This window comes from Antennarius striatus, chromosome 24, assembly GCF_040054535.1.
Source record: "Antennarius striatus isolate MH-2024 chromosome 24, ASM4005453v1, whole genome shotgun sequence".
Taxonomy (NCBI): domain Eukaryota; kingdom Metazoa; phylum Chordata; class Actinopteri; order Lophiiformes; family Antennariidae; genus Antennarius; species Antennarius striatus.
In genome coordinates this window covers 6,182,978-6,200,795 of record NC_090799.1, presented here as the reverse complement: position 1 = coordinate 6,200,795, position 17,818 = coordinate 6,182,978, and the positions used below count along the sequence as shown (strand labels likewise).

At 46.1% G+C, this 17,818-nt stretch overlaps 1 protein-coding gene across 4 annotated transcripts in view; it reads right to left on the bottom strand.

Annotated features, from left to right (window-relative positions):
• Nucleotides 1-2,221: 2,221 nt before the first annotated feature.
• tns1a (tensin 1a) overlaps nt 2,222-17,818 on the bottom strand; it is a 45,562-nt gene continuing 29,965 nt past the window's right edge. For 3 of the 4 annotated variants that reach the window (XM_068308928.1, XM_068308929.1, XM_068308931.1), the window contains 18 exons: nt 12,114-13,802; nt 11,233-11,313; nt 10,779-10,942; nt 10,473-10,617; nt 8,359-8,433; nt 8,159-8,185; nt 7,791-7,872; nt 7,158-7,714; nt 6,981-7,067; nt 6,762-6,890; nt 6,544-6,639; nt 6,389-6,466; nt 6,216-6,287; nt 5,867-5,893; nt 5,429-5,597; nt 5,256-5,324; nt 5,146-5,175; nt 2,222-5,059 (listed from right to left, as the gene is read on the bottom strand). In XM_068308928.1, the coding sequence (XP_068165029.1) occupies nt 4,930-5,059; nt 5,146-5,175; nt 5,256-5,324; nt 5,429-5,597; nt 5,867-5,893; nt 6,216-6,287; nt 6,389-6,466; nt 6,544-6,639; nt 6,762-6,890; nt 6,981-7,067; nt 7,158-7,714; nt 7,791-7,872; nt 8,159-8,185; nt 8,359-8,433; nt 10,473-10,617; nt 10,779-10,942; nt 11,233-11,313; nt 12,114-13,802 (3,707 nt within the window). In that variant the 3' untranslated portion in view covers nt 2,222-4,929. The remainder of the gene's footprint in view (nt 5,060-5,145; nt 5,176-5,255; nt 5,325-5,428; nt 5,598-5,866; nt 5,894-6,215; nt 6,288-6,388; nt 6,467-6,543; nt 6,640-6,761; nt 6,891-6,980; nt 7,068-7,157; nt 7,715-7,790; nt 7,873-8,158; nt 8,186-8,358; nt 8,434-10,472; nt 10,618-10,778; nt 10,943-11,232; nt 11,314-12,113; nt 13,803-17,818) is intronic. The other variant, XM_068308930.1, reaches the window with a different exon arrangement.

Below are 17,818 nucleotides of genomic sequence, written 5' to 3'. Positions count from 1 at the left end.
ATTGTTTCCTAAATCCTTGACCTCAAACTTCGTAAGCATTGTTAAGAATGTCGCCTTAGTCATTATTATCTGTTCAAAAAGCAAAATGAAAACAGGTTTAGCAGATAACCATTTTATGTTTATGCCAAACTAAAATGACTGAATCCAAAAATGCAAGAAGGGAAGATTTTTTTTTTCTAAACAAAAAAACTGAATACTTGGAGTGAGAGAAAGCACAAAGGTGATCTGATATTTGGGGGAAGAAACCTGCTTTCCTCCTCCCGAATCTCCATTTCTGCTCAGTCTCACAAACCTCGACCCTTTAAAAAAAGCCCATTTGATTTCGAATTTGAATCCTTGCATGACTCTGAAAACCTCCACCGGCATGAAAGATATGAGCGCTGATGAGCATTCCGATTCACGGTCGCTGTTCCGGAGAGATTTCACACGAGCGTGACGCTAAAAGGGAGTCTACGAACTGTTGCAGGGACACGTCGAGCGACTCCATGGGGCCTTGATTAGCCATTTTGGCGTGAAAACAGCTGGCCTGTTTCAGTGTCGATTGGCCTCTTTCTGACAAACATATGGATGTTAAAAGCCTAAGGCACCGTTTCCACCCGTAATGTTCCTGAACTCAGCACTTTTGTCTTCAGGAAGTCCTCTGGAGCTGTGAATCGGTCAAACGGTAGAAATAACAGGACTAGGGTCTGTTTTCAGCACCAAATGAGCTCAACCAGGTCCTCCTGGGACCATTATCACTGGCAGAGATGAAGGGAGCTTCTAAATAGTTCCTTCTTGTCATCATCAGCCTGACAAAATAACCACCAAATGGCAAACGGTGTGTTTGGCGCCGTCGGAGACGAGCACCTGCAGCATTGTGAGCAAGAAGATAGAAACCGCTGTCGTCATCTGTTTTCTATCCGTCTTTGTGAAGTAGAAAAAACACAGGAGGTGGAGTGCGAACCAAAACAAGCAGGTTGATTTTTCCATTTGATAAGAGCACTGTGGGAACTTTCCCCTATTTGAATATTTACAGTCCAGTGGAATCTGCCTGATCAGAGGTCAGGGTTCTACAGAACCACTGAGGTTCTGTGCAGGGAGGTCAGAACAGAGTGAGACGCCTCGCAGACGGTCTTTACATACAAAAAAATAGAGGTCAAATAATCGTTTCACGTTTTCTGGGAATAAAATTAAGACTCGTGTTGGTTAAATGAAGTAAAAATAAAACCCAATGATGCATTTTGATAATTTAACCAATGTTTTATCGTTAAATTACGGAAGCCTGAAAGGTAAGTGAGAAATCTAACCCCACCCAGTGCTAAACTGTTGTTGAGATTAAATTCATTCTGAATAAATTAATTTCTACTCTATGGAAGATAAAATACTCAAGAAAATTCAAACACACCTGGACCTGAAGGCAGGTTTGACTTGATGGAGGGACTAAAAAGGCTTCCGTCAGTGTATTTGGACCACGGTGGGTCAAGGGTCACATGCTTTGATTGGTCTTTGGTGTGAAACACCCTCAGGGCAGCTTCCAGACTGGTGTTTCCATCATGTCGGTTGACCACCCAGCTCCGCCTTTCAAAGCGGCGACTCATCTGGTCCTCGTTTCTGATCCAACCGACTGGCCCCGGATCAAACCCAAGCCGGCCCGTATCAGGGCGGACGCCGACCGCTGATCGCGCCGTTTAACTCTGACTGTGTTTTCGCTGCCTTGACAGATCCCGTGCTTCCAGTTTGCTTCATTTCTCTCCGTTTTGTGGTATTGAAATGCAAAACTTCTCCTGCGAACAGCGGAATCTCTTGTGAAGGGAAGACCGAACCGTCGATGGGATTTCCTTCTTCAAATAAGGTTGTCAAGTCCAATCCTATCACAAGACGCTGCTCTACATCTACCGGTCAGTCTGATCCCCATTGAGGTGAACGCATACGGGCCTGAGACGGACCCCTGGGGGCCACCGTACAGCGAAGAACCAGTCAAGGAGCCTTCATGCACAAAGGCATAAAGTCTTCGTCTCATCAAACGCTGAAAGAAAAGTCGTATTTATGTCCTTTTGTTAATGTTGGAGAGACATTTTCTGACCAAAAGCTACTAAATCAGTTTAAAAATGTCATAAAATAAAATAATTAGCAGGAATTATAAGATGACCTAAGGGGGAGGGGGTGAGGAGAACAGGAAGTCAAGCTGAGCAAGACGACCATAATCCTGGATAACCAAATGAACACCCACAGAGCCTTCAGGTAACTGATTCGTATTGCTTTAATGTTTTTTTTTTCTCTTTAGGAACAGGTAAGCCATGACAATATAATGTAAATGATAAGCACAGACAGAACCTGAGACCCTTTTATACAGCATTCACACAGCAGTCCATCTGTACACAAGGGTCGCAGACATCACTTCCTTTCCCCTGAAACAAGGCAACTTGACTCAAAGCCAACAGGTACAAGAACATCAGATCTGTCGTGACGGGGAGAAGTTATTATTTCCCTCCTGATGACAAAGAATGAGGCCTTCAGTCCGATTTTACCTCTTTGCTTTCAATGAAGCGCCACGGTATGTTCCTCCAACCGTCACGACCGTTAAAAACTGCGATAATGCGACGATAAAAGGATGAAACAAAAGAATAAATAAGAATAAATAAATTGCTGAACCAGAGAAGACACCTTTGGCAGTCTGACAAAGCTGCAGCTGCACAGCTTTAGCAACACGGATTCACGTTATTTCTCTCCAGCACTGGAATCTTTTGGTTTAGTGACTATAAGTGCTTTCTTTCTTTCTTTCTTTCTTTCTTTTTTTAACTGGTGCACGGAAATCCTGGCTGGGTTTTTTTCTATGCAGAAACAAAAAAATGACCACGTGTTGCTTCTCTTAGCTGCTAAAGCTGTGTGTCAATTTAAACGTGAAACATAAGAAATGGAAACCAAAAGAAGCAGACGAACATAAAAGAAAAAGCCACATGCAGCCCGTCAGCATAGATGTGATTGAATCTTTGGCAAAAAATAATCAGAACTGTCATGAGTGCATACGGCTGTTTTCATATTGCATCTGAGGTCGGCTGCAGAATGTTTCCGTGCTTCCCTTTCCTAAAAATCTACCAGCTACGATGCATTGGCTTCTATGAGCTCCAAATGAGCCCAAATGCTTCTGTCCATGCAATTCAGACTCATTCATGCCCTACCTCGTTCACAGAGAACGCAAAAAATGAACACATGACGAGCCAAAAACAAACATAAACATGTACAAAGTAATGTACACCATATATTCAAACACATTTCAAAGTCGTCACGCTTTGAAATCATTAGCCAAAATAAGTCTATATTTTTTCTCAACCCTTTAGGTAATCTTCTTTATCTAGACTGTACAATATATGTATATATGAGTAATCATGAGGGACCAAAGCAACAAAAATAAATACTTTTTCGCTATGTCACCTTTCAAAGTAGTATATCTATGTACATTTATATCAATATCAATTTTCCTTAGCTTATTGTGGATGGTTGAGCGTGTGTTCAACAAGCAGGCTTTTGCGCACAGTGAGGAAACTCCTTGTTTTTTTGTGTTCCTTTGCCCCAAACAGGCATCTAAATGTGATTTTGTGACGACACCGTGGAACGAATAACCAAAGACCGGACCGTTCTTAGTACAGTGAAAGGTAACCCTGGCTCAAATGGACCAAAAAGAGGATGAAAAAAACTCTAGCATCTCGTCATGATGTGACCGCGTCGACGATGGGTTGTCTACTTCTTTTCAGGAGTCTGAGAACAGTACAAAATTGTTTATTTCATGCAGACGAGTCAACCTCAGTGAACTCGTCTAAAGGTTTTTTTTAGCACAAAGCATCGAATGTTTTCAGTGATGTTGAATGTAGCTATGAGGGAGGGTGCATTCTGGGACAACATCATGCATAAGGAACAGTGCATAGGTCCAGGTCATGGGGGGGGGGGGCAGTCCCTGGGGAATCCAGTGTGTTCAGCGTCTATGAACAAATCCACTACTGCAAGCAGTCGTGAGGTTGCAGGGTCCAAACCTGGATGAGCGGCGCCATCTGGTGGACAAAAAGTCTTCCCCTCCAATCCCATAAGCGAGTTTTGAGACATCAGGCTTGGCCCGGAGGCTGAGGTGATGCGAGTGTGGCTGCACTGACACAAAGTGCGGTGACCTTATCGTGGCGGGTGATTAATTTTTCTTTTTTTCTTTTTTTTTTTTAAAGTCTGGTCTGCTATGCACAGTTTAGATCAGTCGTTTCACTGCAGAGCCCTTTCCAACACACAACAGACCCAGAAATGACCACTCTAAGGATTTCACAATGACTTTTTGTGGAAGGTAGAAGAACCAAGCTTAAAGATCAAGCTAACATGCATAACGTCTTCAGACTATTTTGCTAAAAGCCGTCAAGGCCAACTTTTTTCCTGAAGACATGTTCGAGAAGAAATATTTCTTTTCTTTTTTTTTTTTTTTCTTTGACACTTCATCTTTTGAAAAGAGGAAATAATAATGGCTTAATAGCTACATCATTCTTGCTCATGTGTTGCAACTACCTTTGGTAAATCAATCAACAGAAACAGAAAAACCCTGAAACGTACGAGTCCTTACGTGTTCCCCGCCTGAACTTGTTCCTTTAGCTTTCAGCTAGCATCTTCTCCGAGCACAGGCAACCCTGTGAGGACATTTTCTCCCCCTTCAATGGCCTCCGTGTTTGTCACATTCACAACTCCACGCCGCACTTCCTCCGGCTTCACCCTGGATCAGTACCAAATCCTTCAAACAGAGACTCTTCCAGAAAAGACCGAAGTCGAGACAAACCAGCAAGGCAGAGAGAAAAGAAGAGAGAGAAACAGAAACGGATCGACAGGAAACAGAAAGAAAGGACGTCATCTAGTCCCGGCGAAGAAGACGCCGACAACGGAGGAAGATTTCAGAAACGGACGCTGCCATTTGGACGTCAGGTTTCACCGCTTCATCATTTTGGAGATGAAGCTGGCGATGGCCGAGGCAGGCTGATCGGGGTCCAGCTCAGCAAACAGGTGGCTGACGTTGTCTGTTGTGCTTCCCTGTTTCCTAGCAACAAATCCAAACAGCCTGCAGAGTGATACGGCAAAGTTAGCTTGACCTTTACCTTCAAACAATAACCTGAGATGCTTGAACCACCAGGTGTTGAAACTTACTTCACTGAACCTCCTCCCTCTTTGCCCCATCTACGAAAAGAAACCCAAAGATTTAACAATCAATATGCAATTTGCCGTTATTGATGTCGGGACAAGTAATCATTTCTTACTTCCTGTTTTGGGGATCAAGGTCACAGTAGGTCACCGTGTTGATAGGATAGTGTCGCCTGAAGAAAAGTCTGCATCGAGAGGAATCAAGATGTTAGCGTGAGGGTAGAAGCACGTCACGCAGTTCATTGAACCCAGAACTTTTACTTCCTGCTGGAGTTTTGTGCTGACTCACTTCCTCTGGCTGTCGGTGAGCGTGATCCCTTGCGACGACACCTTGAAGTGAACCGTGGTTGCAGCAGGCAGTGGGTTGGTTGCCAGCGTCTGACTGATTGCCTTGGCAATGGCCTGAGGCCCGGTCAGAGACTCCATGTCCACTGAGTTGATGTAGAGCACGTTGCATGCTGGGAGTAAACAACAGTCAACAGTTAAGTAAAAACAGACACTGGAGGAAACGAGCAAGCATGCAAAACCCAGTGTGAGGAGATGAAGGACAAGCATACGTGCAAACATTAAAGAACCCTTCATGCAACTGAATTCATTTTTGACAGTTTTCATTTAAAGTTTCTCTTATTTCAACAGAGACACACAGCAGGAAGTAAGTCAAGCAACACCGCAGTCACATTCAGTCAAAGTGCATAATGGAGTTGAAGCAGTGCAAACCAGGATTTACCATGAGCGTCCTCAGGAACCTTTTGAACTGTAAGGTAACAATAACGGGAACAGTGTGAGTAAACTGTTTGTTCTGTTTGTCAGCTGTCAGTATTTCCTCTGGCTTTTTCTCATTTTTAACTGTCTGGGTTAGTGTATACTATGAAAAGATGAGTGGGCCAAACACGGAGCCTTGTGGGACCCCACATGTAAGTGGGATTGCAGATGAAAACTATTCAACAAGCTGGAAGGGGAAACGCCCGTCTTCAAGGTACCATTTTGGAAAGATTGGAAAGATTGAAGTTGCATTGGCATAAAAAGGGACGCTCATCCATGGAAACACCATCTGAAACACCAGATTGGAAGCTCACCTGCTCCTTGCTTCAGAAGCTCAACAACCGGATCAGTCGGCGTGGCAAGTTCCAACGCCTCTTCATTTGGATCTGTGAGAGGCAGCATACAACAGAGAATGGTAAAGAACACAGAAATACTATAATGTATCAGTACTTCAAGGCTTTTTGGTTTTGATGCTGTGACCTCTGACCTTTGGTGGGGATCATCAGCTTACAGGGCAGAGCCAGTGGAGTCATGGAGTGTTGGTAAACCAGAGCAGAGAGACAACCTACCCACGTAAATTCATGTCAAAACGGATCAATTTGACAACAAACCCAAAAGCAGATCAACGAGACTCAAACTCACCAAAGTAGGGTTCGTTGGGACAGCCCTTCAGACGGACACCTCTGGCGCTCGTCTCGATCAGGAAGTGCCTCACCAGCTCGTTCGTCATGTCACCAGCTGGATGATTTAGGTGAATAAAATACAAATGCATTGAAGTTCTGGAGGCCCATAAAGGATCGGGCTGGAAGCTTCTGCTATCACGTAGAAAACATAACCATTAAAAAGGCTCTTTTCTTTACCTTTCTTGTTCTGCTGGACGGTCGGCGGTGGGCAGGCCACCTTCATGGCCAGGCCGTAGGCTCCACGGAAGGAATGGCTGTCCCTGATGATGAACGCCCCTGGTTCCCTGTCCTTCAACAGACTGATGGCTGAGAGAAAGAGAAAGATGAAGGACGAGGATGAGGAGATTGGAGGTGATGAGACGACAGATAACTCCGTTGAACTCTTTGAGGTCTCACCTTGCTCTCTGGAGATATCTGGCTTGTACCAGAACTTGGAGGTGTCCTGGACAAACTTGACGTTCATCTTTATGTCTGGGTAACCATCTGTTTGGACCAATGAGAGGCAGGTACAGGGTTACCATGGCGAACAGAAACCTGTAACATGAGCTATTATACACTCTTTCACTCCCTCACCATATATGGACTTTGAGACGTCTGGGAGTGTGTGTGTTCCGGAAAGATTTGGTGTGCTGCCGCCGGCTGGCGTCGGTGTCAGGTTCTTCTTGTCCGTCCTCTCTGCGTCTCCACTGGACATGTGCCTCTTCTCTGGCAGCTGTGGGGAGACGGGGAAGGCGGGCGTGGCCGGAGGTTGGGCGCTCCCCTGACGGGAAGCGGCCCCGAGCTCGTCGGGCGTGCTGTGGCCGCTCGCCGCCATACGGCGCCCCATCAGCGGGCTGGGGGGAACGGCGGCGGCTGACGTCTTAGGGTTTCGACCAATCAGAGGGCTGGAGGGAACGCCTCCGGTTGGGGGAGGGTGTCTGGACAGTGAGGGGCTGGCTTGACCCAGGCGCCTCTGGAGGGCGGGGCTGGGAGGAGTGTTGGTGGCGACTGTGCGGTGGAGGGTGTTGGGGCTGCCAGGGACGGTGTGGACACCCATGATGCTGACCTGGTCGCCTTCGGGGGAGGTGGGTCTGTTGGGGTGGGTGGAGGGCTGGCTGGTAGAAGCCCCTTCTGTCGACCCGATCCTCCTCCTGCAGGCAAGGAAAGTCAAATTAGACTTAAAAAATTAAAATAGTTCTCGTCTGGTGATGTAATCTGATTACTCACCCATCAGTGGTGTGGATGGGGCTGCTGGAGGACAGAGGTGCGTTGAACTTTTGAGCTCTGGAGTCACCAAAACCGCGATTATCTGGGGATCACCACACAACAAACACACAGAAACACACACATACAGTCAGCCCTCAACCCAGTGTGTCCCGTGGTCGCTGGTGAGGGATGCAGTTATCAGGCATCAGACCCAAATGACAAAGTTCAACAGGAATAAGAAATTAAACAAAGGTCATTCAGACATTCTGAGGATGCAGGACCGGAAAAAGAAAAACATTTGCTTGCAAAGAAAAAAAAAAGACAAGTAGAATGTGTCCGCGTCACTCAGCTGGTGGTGGGTGCAGAGACGACCACAGAAATGGCCTTACCTTGATCTCCATCATTAGAATCAGAGTCTGACAGCAGGAAGAGATAGAAAACAAGAGAAGAAGAAGACGGTGGCATGTGTGGAAGAAGAGGAGACAAGGAGGATGGACTTGAGTGCAAAGCAAGAACAGGAGGAAGGAAGCAATATTAAGACGTCATAAGAGTTTTTGAGCAGCAGGGGGCAGGAGAATATCTGGAGTACCTGATCCGCTGTGCTGCTGGGGCCTCAGGCCGAGACCCGACAGAGAACTTTTGGCCAAACCTGGAGGAGAATGAGCTAAAAGTAGAAGAAACAGAGAAGAGGAGGGATGAGACACAACAATGACAGCCAGGAGATGAGAAATCTACCCACTGGAAGAATGAACAAGTGAAAGGTTGGGTGGTTGGGTGGTACCCGGGTGTTCAACCACCTCATGCAACATATCCAAGAGATTCGGACCCACAGCTCACTTAAGGTGACGTGGGACGCATGGAGCGGGGGGTGGTGGAGGTGATGATTTGTGCCGCCGAGCTGACTCTTACTGCAACAGCTGTGTGTTCAGGAGGGACGGTGGGAGTGATTTTAGGGGGTGGGGGGGTGGGGGGAGATTTACACAGGCATCCTCTGTGCTGCAACCGAGGAAATCCAATCCAATGTGTCACCTCCTTTACTTTTAGTCGCTTTTAAAATACCAATAATAGCATCATAAATAGACCTGACACCTGGCGCTGCACAATATTATTCAACTTTAACATACTGTATATACATTTTAAAAAAGCAGTAGAAATGCAAATATGTGCCAGTCTCCACATTTGTTCCCTTAACAATAAGGCCTTTTGCATTTTCCCTTTCCAAATTTGCTTTCTCAAGGGAAACTTGACACGGTGACTGACTCTACCCTTCATTATTCAGAAACGTTTTGCACATGCATGCTACCTGTCAACTTTCACTATCGTGCGACGATGGAAAAAATTTTCTTGTTATGCCAGAGGCAAATTTTCACATTTGTTTGCGCTGGGGTGGGAAATTGTGAAATTTCACGTCACTCGTGAGATGAACATGGGGTCGTTTGACATGGAACGATGTGGTGAGGGAGAGGCTCCACCTAATGCAAAACACAATGGGATGGAATCTGCAGCCTTTGCATCTTCGGACCCACTGGTCGAGTTGCAGACCTTGACATGGCAGCGATGGATCGATCCCTCACTTGCACTCTGTTCCTGTTGGGCTTGTCTGCAACTTTGGGCAAATATGTTTACATCAAGGGACGAATGAACTTGTATCAGGCTTGGCAGCACTGTAACAGGTACCACACAGACCTGGCTCCAATTACTAATGAACACGACATACGGCGACTTTGGCGAATCACACGTAACACGAGTGAGTTCATTTGGATAGGACTGATGAGGAGTCGGACAGATCGCGAGAAGTGGATTTGGTCAGGAGGCGCTGGCGTGTCCACATTTTTCTGGGCACCGGATCAACCCAATAACACACCAGGTCAGGACTACGGCGTGATGTTTGAGTACAGATGGCATGATGCAAAGCCACACTATAGGTTTCCCGTTTTCTGCTACAGCGTGGTCGTGGTGAGGGAGAGGAAGACTTGGCAGGGAGCTCTGGACCACTGCCGGGAGCATCACCACGACCTGGCCAGCGTGGCGTCGGAGACGGAGATGCTGCTGATCAAGAAAGAGCTGGACAAAGACCAAACCACTGACCACATGTGGTTCGGGCTACGTTTCTTCCCCGGAGAATGGCTTTGGGTGGATGGGCAACCGTTGAGCTACGAGTTGTGGAGTCGGGAGGGGAGGCCCGTGTGTCCAGTATTCCGACGGCAGTGTGCGGCCATTCAAGTGACCCAGAGGCAAGAAAACAACAGCGCCATCACCCCTCTGCCGACCACAGATGCTGACAGGGATGTTCATATGCTCTCCATGGCCTTTATTTGGGAGACTGCTATTGGTGGCAGTGATGCTGTTGTGAATGAGGTATGGAAGGCCCACAACTGTGAGGAGAGATTCCATTTTATCTGCCAGAGGGTTTAACTCCTGATGTTGATTTGAGCTGCCATTGCTTTGTTTGATTTGGTTTGTTGGGTTGACTTCTGATATTTTATGTAATGTTTTTAGTTTTTAGCCATTTCCTCATTTGGTTTTTAAAGCCGTATTTCATCATTCTGTTTCCATAAATAAAGGAAATCGATAAAACAAGTATTTCCTCATCATTTCTGTGCTGTTACGATTCATAGAATCACTTTACTGATTACAAAAAAGAGCAAAACACAAGGATTCAGGTCATTGATTGAGTGATTGAGTTCTGTGGTCTGAACCTACGCATGTTGAAGTAAGGAGTCTGTGGCGACACTGGGAAGCTGGGGGTCAGGGGAGAATTCTCACCACCGCTTCCAAAGGTGGGACTGCCGGAGAAATCGTCTGGCCTGTTGTCCTCAAACGCCTCGCGGTAGCTGTGCATGAGACCCTGGACACACAGTAGAGATTTGGGCATCCAGAAAAAACAAAGACATTTAGAAATTATAACAAAAGCTAAAACACAGAATGTGGAAAATATATAGAACATCAAATATAAAGTCGCCACAGCTTTGAAGGTTTTAGGTAAGGTTTTCACACATTAGGACTAACCTCTCTGGGTCTTCCTCCTGGGTTAAGGGCCAGACTGTGAGTAAAGTCCGGTGAATCCACCAATGGCATGCTGTCATGGCTGCTCTGGTACTGTCCCTCACTGGTGGTCCGACGCCGCCCCATCTCCTGCGTCACCTCCGGGGTCATTCCTCTTGAACGAACCCCTTTGACATGAAACATGACTTTTAACCCTTCTATTGAAATCAAGAATCTTTAATGTGGATTATTTCCACTTCTTCAAGCCAAGCTAGATCTAACCTGAACCTGCCTTCATCAAGAAAACCAGACAGAGATTGAGACATAAAGAAGTGGAGGAAACAGAAAAAAAGTACTGATGTGAGAGCAAAACAAAGGAGATCTTAAAAGAATTTCAAAAAGGCTTGTGAGAAAAAGCAGAAAGATTTTCTACAAGTGGAGGACAGAAATGAAAGCCAGAAATCAAAAGTGAACAAACCAGAGAAGGAATAGGAGCGGTGGCGGTCAGATTGTTGCGGCGTTATACTTTCACTGATGCCCCGAATACGAGCGTTGTACTCTGCTCCCGGGGAGGGAGGGAGGTCGGGTTGGTGGGTGGAGGGCAGGAGGTGGAGGAGAGAAGTGGAGGAGGAAAGTGAGAGCAGTGCAAAGGAGGAAGCAATGGAAGGAATGGTTGTCCAATCAGCAGGGAGATGGTTTGAACAGAAAAGGAGAGAAAATCAGACCAATGGATCGAATGAACGCGAGGAGACAATGAAAACGTATCAAATGAGTTGAATCTTAATCATAAAAATAAAGCTAAAATAAATGTAAAAATGTTTATATGAGAGATTAAAACGATTCAAAACAGGAAGGACTCACAGCATTCATCCACTAGGTGGAGCCAAAGAGCTGACAAAATATTTGATATAATGGTAAATATGAATTCAGACAATGCATGGAAGGTGGACCCTCGGAATTCTTGGCTATTCTTATTCTAGTCCTATCCCCACTCTCCCCAGCTCAGCTTTATTTCTGCTGCAGAGCTAATTTTGTGACTACAGATCATTCCCCTGGTGTCACTGTGTGATGAATCTGTAACAGAACCTGTCCAAAGCTGAACTGCTCATGTGCTGCTTGGCAATTCAGAAGCTCTTTACTCAACAGATGATGTCACGGTCAATCCACTCAGACTTGTCAACTTGTCCCTTTTGAAATACTCAGGCGTAAAAATATTTTGCATTCGTCAAAAACACTTTGGACTTAAGCTGCATGGGTGAAAGTCTTTCCCCCCTAATCGGACATGCTTAGAAACGCAGTAACAGGGTGCTGTTATCTTTTATTCAGTCTTGAACTCTTTTCAGTCATGCCAGGACTTACCAGCGATGCGGTGAGCAACCAGTCCTTCTAAATTTAGTGTCTCCTCTTCTACATCTGCCTCTCTGGCCAAGGATGTGGACGATGTATCCTTAGGCTGGGGGGTGAGTGTGGGGAGGGGAGAGGAAGAGGCACTGTAGCCCGGATAGGGAGATGAACCTTGAAGGTCCGGGGAGTGTGAAACCACAGCGGCCGGGTATGAATTTGTAGACTTCACTGGCACCTGCTGGTTGAAACTAGAAGCTGGATCATTAGGTTGGTCATGGACTGCTTGGCGTGTGTGGAGGTAGGGTTCTGGGGTGTGTGTTGGGGTGTTGTTTTGGTGTTGGTGGCCAGCATTGGACCTCTGAGGAGAATGAAGGGTAGACTCCATAACTGGACTCTGGTTGGGTAATGCAGAGACTCTCCCGGTTGACCTCATGGGCTGATGGAAGGAGTTGTTGACAGACCCGGAGTTGCTGTAGCCTTGAATGGCCGAGTCTGCTTGGTATGATGGTCTAGCAAGGGTCTGGGAGAATGGTACTTGGGATGAACTGAGGCTGTTCTCGCCAGGAGGTGCACTGTTGGACTTAGACATGTGAGAGTTGATCGGGTCAAGGTCCAGCATGAGCATGTTGAGTGCTTCGATGGACTGCTCAATGTCACGCTGCGAGGCTGAGGTGGGGAAGTGAGGTAAGCTATGGGTTGACTGAAGAGGAGGGCCGAATGGGTCATCTGGAAGGCTATACTGGTGCCAGGCATTGAGACCTCTTTGAACAGCCTCCCGGCTGCTGGTGCTCCTCTCTGGAGCTCTGGGCATCATCAGTTTAGGGTTGGTGTCAGGGCTTCCACCTGGTGGATTCCCAAAAGACTGTGAACGATACATTCCGCCTCCATTCTGGTAATTGTTGTACCCCCCCTGTGGTGACGCAGAGTCCACGGACCTCTCCTGCATCACAGTGGGAGTTCGTACACCATGCACAGGCATCTCCCTTAACTTTGCCTCAAGAATACCTCTCTCAAGGTAGGGCCCGTCGTTCTGCCTGCTGATGGGTGTCTGTGATTGGTAATAGAGGTCAGCGGGTGTTGCCTGTCCCTCTAGGGATGACAGCGTGCCCAAGCTGTCCACACTATTGCCTTCTTGGCTTATAGGCAATTCGTCGTCGAGAATATCTGTCTCTCGTTCCTCTGCTGAAGGGGCACCGACTAGCCTTCTGTTTCCTCCATTAACGTGCACTTGCGCTGGGACCAGATGTCGGATACCTCCTCCAGGACTGGTGGACGTGGACAGGTAGTCTTGCCGTTGAAGAGTCGGTGGTTCGAGGCCACTAAGAAGCTGATCAAGATCTCTTTTCTCCTGTGGGCTGAGCACCGGGTGCGTCAATGTTGGATTGTTGTGGTTCACCGCACCCTGCAAGGGCTGGCTGTGCTCGTCGGTACGATCGGTCTTGATGGATGCAGTTGAATTGCCTGAGTCGCTGCTCACAGAGAGGGTGTGGTCGACAGCTGGTAGGGACGTGTGGCCTGTCACGGGTAGAGTCTGATCGGTGGTTTGGAGGTGATCGTTTGGATGTTGTAGCGCGTTCTCAGTATTGGTCAAGGGGTTTTCATGGACTGGGAGGCCATTGATGGTGACAACTCCCTCCAGGGAGTCTTTCTTGCGGACCCGGGCATAAAGGCTTCCATCAAGTGGACCCTGTGTGTGAACCACATCTGAAAGAGACACAGAGAGATATTTTCTGTCATTATTACACAAATTTCACCGAACAAAAAAGGACACATTTGTCTTTTTTGGACCATAGATGACTAATGACCGGTCATTTTAGTCATCTCATCTTGAAGCACAAACTTCATTGGGTTTAACCGGCTCCAATCATCAAATAGCACACCACCAGATCAGTCAAACCACAAGCATAGGGACCCCATCCTCCTCTCTGCAACCATCTTTTTTTACCCTGCGGTTCACTGTGTAGCAGAGCCATCAGCAACACAACCCCTTCCAGCTCTATTAATAGCTAATTTGCAGGGCCAAAGCTCCTGTCACGTTGCGTCAGTGCAGACCCACATACTCCAATGTGAACCAGGGTGAAAGGGCTCATCTGTGGGAACCAAAAAGAAGAGCAGCAGCGCCAGTTTAAAAGCCAAGATGTGGATTGGCTGAAAAGAGAGGACAAGTTGTCTTCCTCAAGTTGATTTGTGGCTGCTGAATCACGCCAGCAAACTGTAATTACACAATCAAAGTTTCCAAAAACTTTTTCCACAGGAATCGGCATCACATGTTTCTAAATATGTATGGAATGAGCACCTTTGTGAATTCCTTGGTGGTTTTTTTTGGTTGGTGTCAACGGGGCATTGTTGGGTGAAGTTGCTTCAAAAGATGGAAACATAGCAACACACCCCATACCAACTTTAATGACATGTAAATAAAATGTTTTTGAATAGTTATGGTGAAATAATACCAAAAAATGTGAGCAGAAATTACATGACTTACATTTGATTGTGCACGAATGCATAAACACATGTAAGGTTCTTCTTACTGTACTTCAATGGTGAGTCCAACGGAAAAACAACTTTCTTCCAACAAACACAACAATCGCACATGTAACAGTTCATTCTGTGGTAACGCTGAGTGTATCCTTCCAAGAGGAAAATAATACACCAACACTGGCTTCCCATATCATGTGTGCGTTTGCAAAGTGATACGCGACATATACACGACCGCGGCTGGCTCGTACACGGGATGCTCCGAATGGATCGATCCCTGGAACAGATGGCGGATCACTTGGACCACAGCTATTTCAAAACCCATGTCAACAACAGCTCACAGGCACATTTGCAACGGGACCGAGAAGGCAGGCGAGGAGGTTGTCAACACAGATTGTGGTTGTTTTCCCTTTCCAAACCTGCATTTTCAGATTGTCGTAGTTTTTTGTAGCCCTAAAATTATGGTTAATGTCGCTAGGTCAGTGCAGAGAACCTCGGTGGGTAACTTCCTTACCTGTGCTGTAGGTCAACCACTTTTTCCTTTATGTATCCCCAAATAAATCCTCTTTTTCCACCAGTCAGATTGAGATGAAAAAGCTTTGAGTTATCCTCATATCAGTCCCAGAAAGTTCTGCCTCTGGACTTCTTCTCTCATTCTCCCTGTCTTCTGAGATTCACGTCCTCTCATCACCCAACATGTGCTATACTGCAGGGAGGCGGGGCCCTACCGCCGAAGTTGCCCAAAAGGGTGAGCTGGCAGTCTGGGACGATGTGTGGCTGTTCCCGGCAGCAGGGGAGGGACTCCAGTGCCACCCCCGCCACCTCCCCGTGCCTGAGAGGCAACGTTGTTTCACATAAACTTCAACTCCCACGCCATCTGTCTGCCTGGGACTGCATCACCCCTGTTTGGTGATGTCATCAAAGGGGATCCCCTCGCTTGGGCTTATCCTCCCTTACCCTTCCCATAGCATGGGTGAGTCTTACAGTTTTTACAGATAAAGCCTCTATTTCAACGTCAGAAAAGGCAATGTTTTCCTCTGAAGTGTGAATGACTCAAGTTTGCCAGGATGACACTTTTTCCAGCTGCTGGTTAACCCCTTCCTGACTGGTACAGCTGTGATTTTAGAGAAAGGCCAACCAACCAACTGCTCCCTCAAAAGTTGATGCAGTATTAGAATTGTATTATTAGGGTAAATCTATTGATCTTGTCTTGGTGATTTATTTGGGGGTCAATGAATGTACACACAACACAATGAGATAAAGCTGGAAACATCCTAGCTATGGATGACTCAAAGGTCAAGCGTGAATGTTCGCAGAGTGAGTCTCACCTCGCCGTCCTCACCACTTTCTCCCCCTCACTGGCTGGGGAGATGGGTGATCTTCTCGACTTATTACAGGACAAACATGCCAAACGATGACAGGAAGTTTCTAAATAGCCGCCACAAGAACACAACCTTTGCATTCCCCATACTTATGAGTAAAGTGGAAGAAAAACGACACCTGTATTTCTACACTACATAAAATCTTGTACAACCATACGGTACATTTATAGACCTATTCCCCCTGGCAACAAAGCAAGACCCATCCTCTATTTGACTTTGCATTTCAATATGAACCCAACCATCCAGGTATAATCCCAGCGTGACAAAATTCCAAAAGTATTTCCCAATGACCTGGCATCACCTCCTGCCCTGTCCCGTCGGGCACTAAACCCACCGACCATAATTCTGAAGGGCAGAACAAATAGCTTTCTTCTGGTGTCAATAAATAGCTGCAGCAGACCTCAAATCACATCACCAAGGCTTGGCCAGTGCAAATAGCCAACAATTTGTTTCTTACTGTGGAAAACAACAAATGTAACATGTCATTCTGTATGCTTGGCAGGACAGAGCTGCCTTTACCGTCAACACTTACTCATTTGGTAAAACACAAATTTGTTTCTGGAAGTATTTGGGCAAGAACTACACAGAAAAGTTTCAGGCTTGTAGAAAAGTATTTGAACCGTCCCTTTAATCGCTTTTGTGCTAATATTAGTCTCTCTCACACAAACCACCTGCCTCTTGCTGTATCCTGTTGAGTGTTTGCTTGAGTGTTTCATTGCCACATTGCAGCCTTGGAGGCCATTAAAAAGCCATTTAAACACCTGTGACCAGTGGTTTATTATAAATAGACAATGTGCTACAACCCCGGTTACTGCTGTATCAGATGCACCGGCTGCGACGCGGATTATAAACATGGTTAGTACATTTGGGATTAGGAGACACCACACTTGTTGACACACCTATTAAGCAGTGAACAAGCTGGACTCTGTCGCCGAGTGGGATTTGTGCACAAATCACTCCCGAGGTTCTCATTGGAGTTTGTTAGTCGATGTTTGCCTCTCTATATTGCATTCAGTTGACTGTATTACACAACACCGATGTCAACCAGTCAGAAACAACACTAAACAAAATAACTAATTTCTGCCAGATTTGTCGAGAAGTTCCGCAGGGATCCGTTTCTGGACAACTGTTTGTTTCTTGATGTGTTAATATTGTTGATTGTAAAGCATCTTAAATAGCTGCTGACACCGTTTTGTGCATCACATTAACCTCCTGATTTTTAAAAATATATGCACGCATGTAGGGTTTCCAGCATTGGGACCCATTTATTTTTTATATTGTAAATTCTTCAAAAGAAGTATTTTTAATGGTGTTTCTGGAATTTCTTTTTTTGTCATGGATTCTCTTATAAGCGCGCTTTACAGGTTTTCACAGGTGGTGGAAACTTAAAGATGGGTTTGGCAGGCCTGACTCTTATCCATGATGACATGTGGACCCACACAGATGTACAATGAGAGCTTTTTAGGGTCAGAAGATTAACCTGTGCTATAAAGATCAGTTGGTTCAGGAGGAAACTGGGTGGTCGTGTGAGGAAAGAGGAAAACTGCTCCAAAGGTCAGGATGGAAAAAAATGGATTAGAAGCAAACCAAACAGAAAAATCATTTAGTTACATACCCTGACAGGGCATCGGCGAGTCATCGGGTGTTTCGCAGCTGAACGTTTTTCTGTCACCGTGATGATGGGCAATCTGCCTGCCAAAAGTCAGTTGCTGGTTTTGACTTTGAGCAGTCAAATATTAAACTCTTCTCCATTTTGATTTTTGTTTGATTTGCTCACTTTTATTATATATGAGTCTGAAAATTCAGAGAGGAAAGGGGCGATCTGTCAGTCCATTGATGACAGAGGTTTCACAGTTGGTGTAT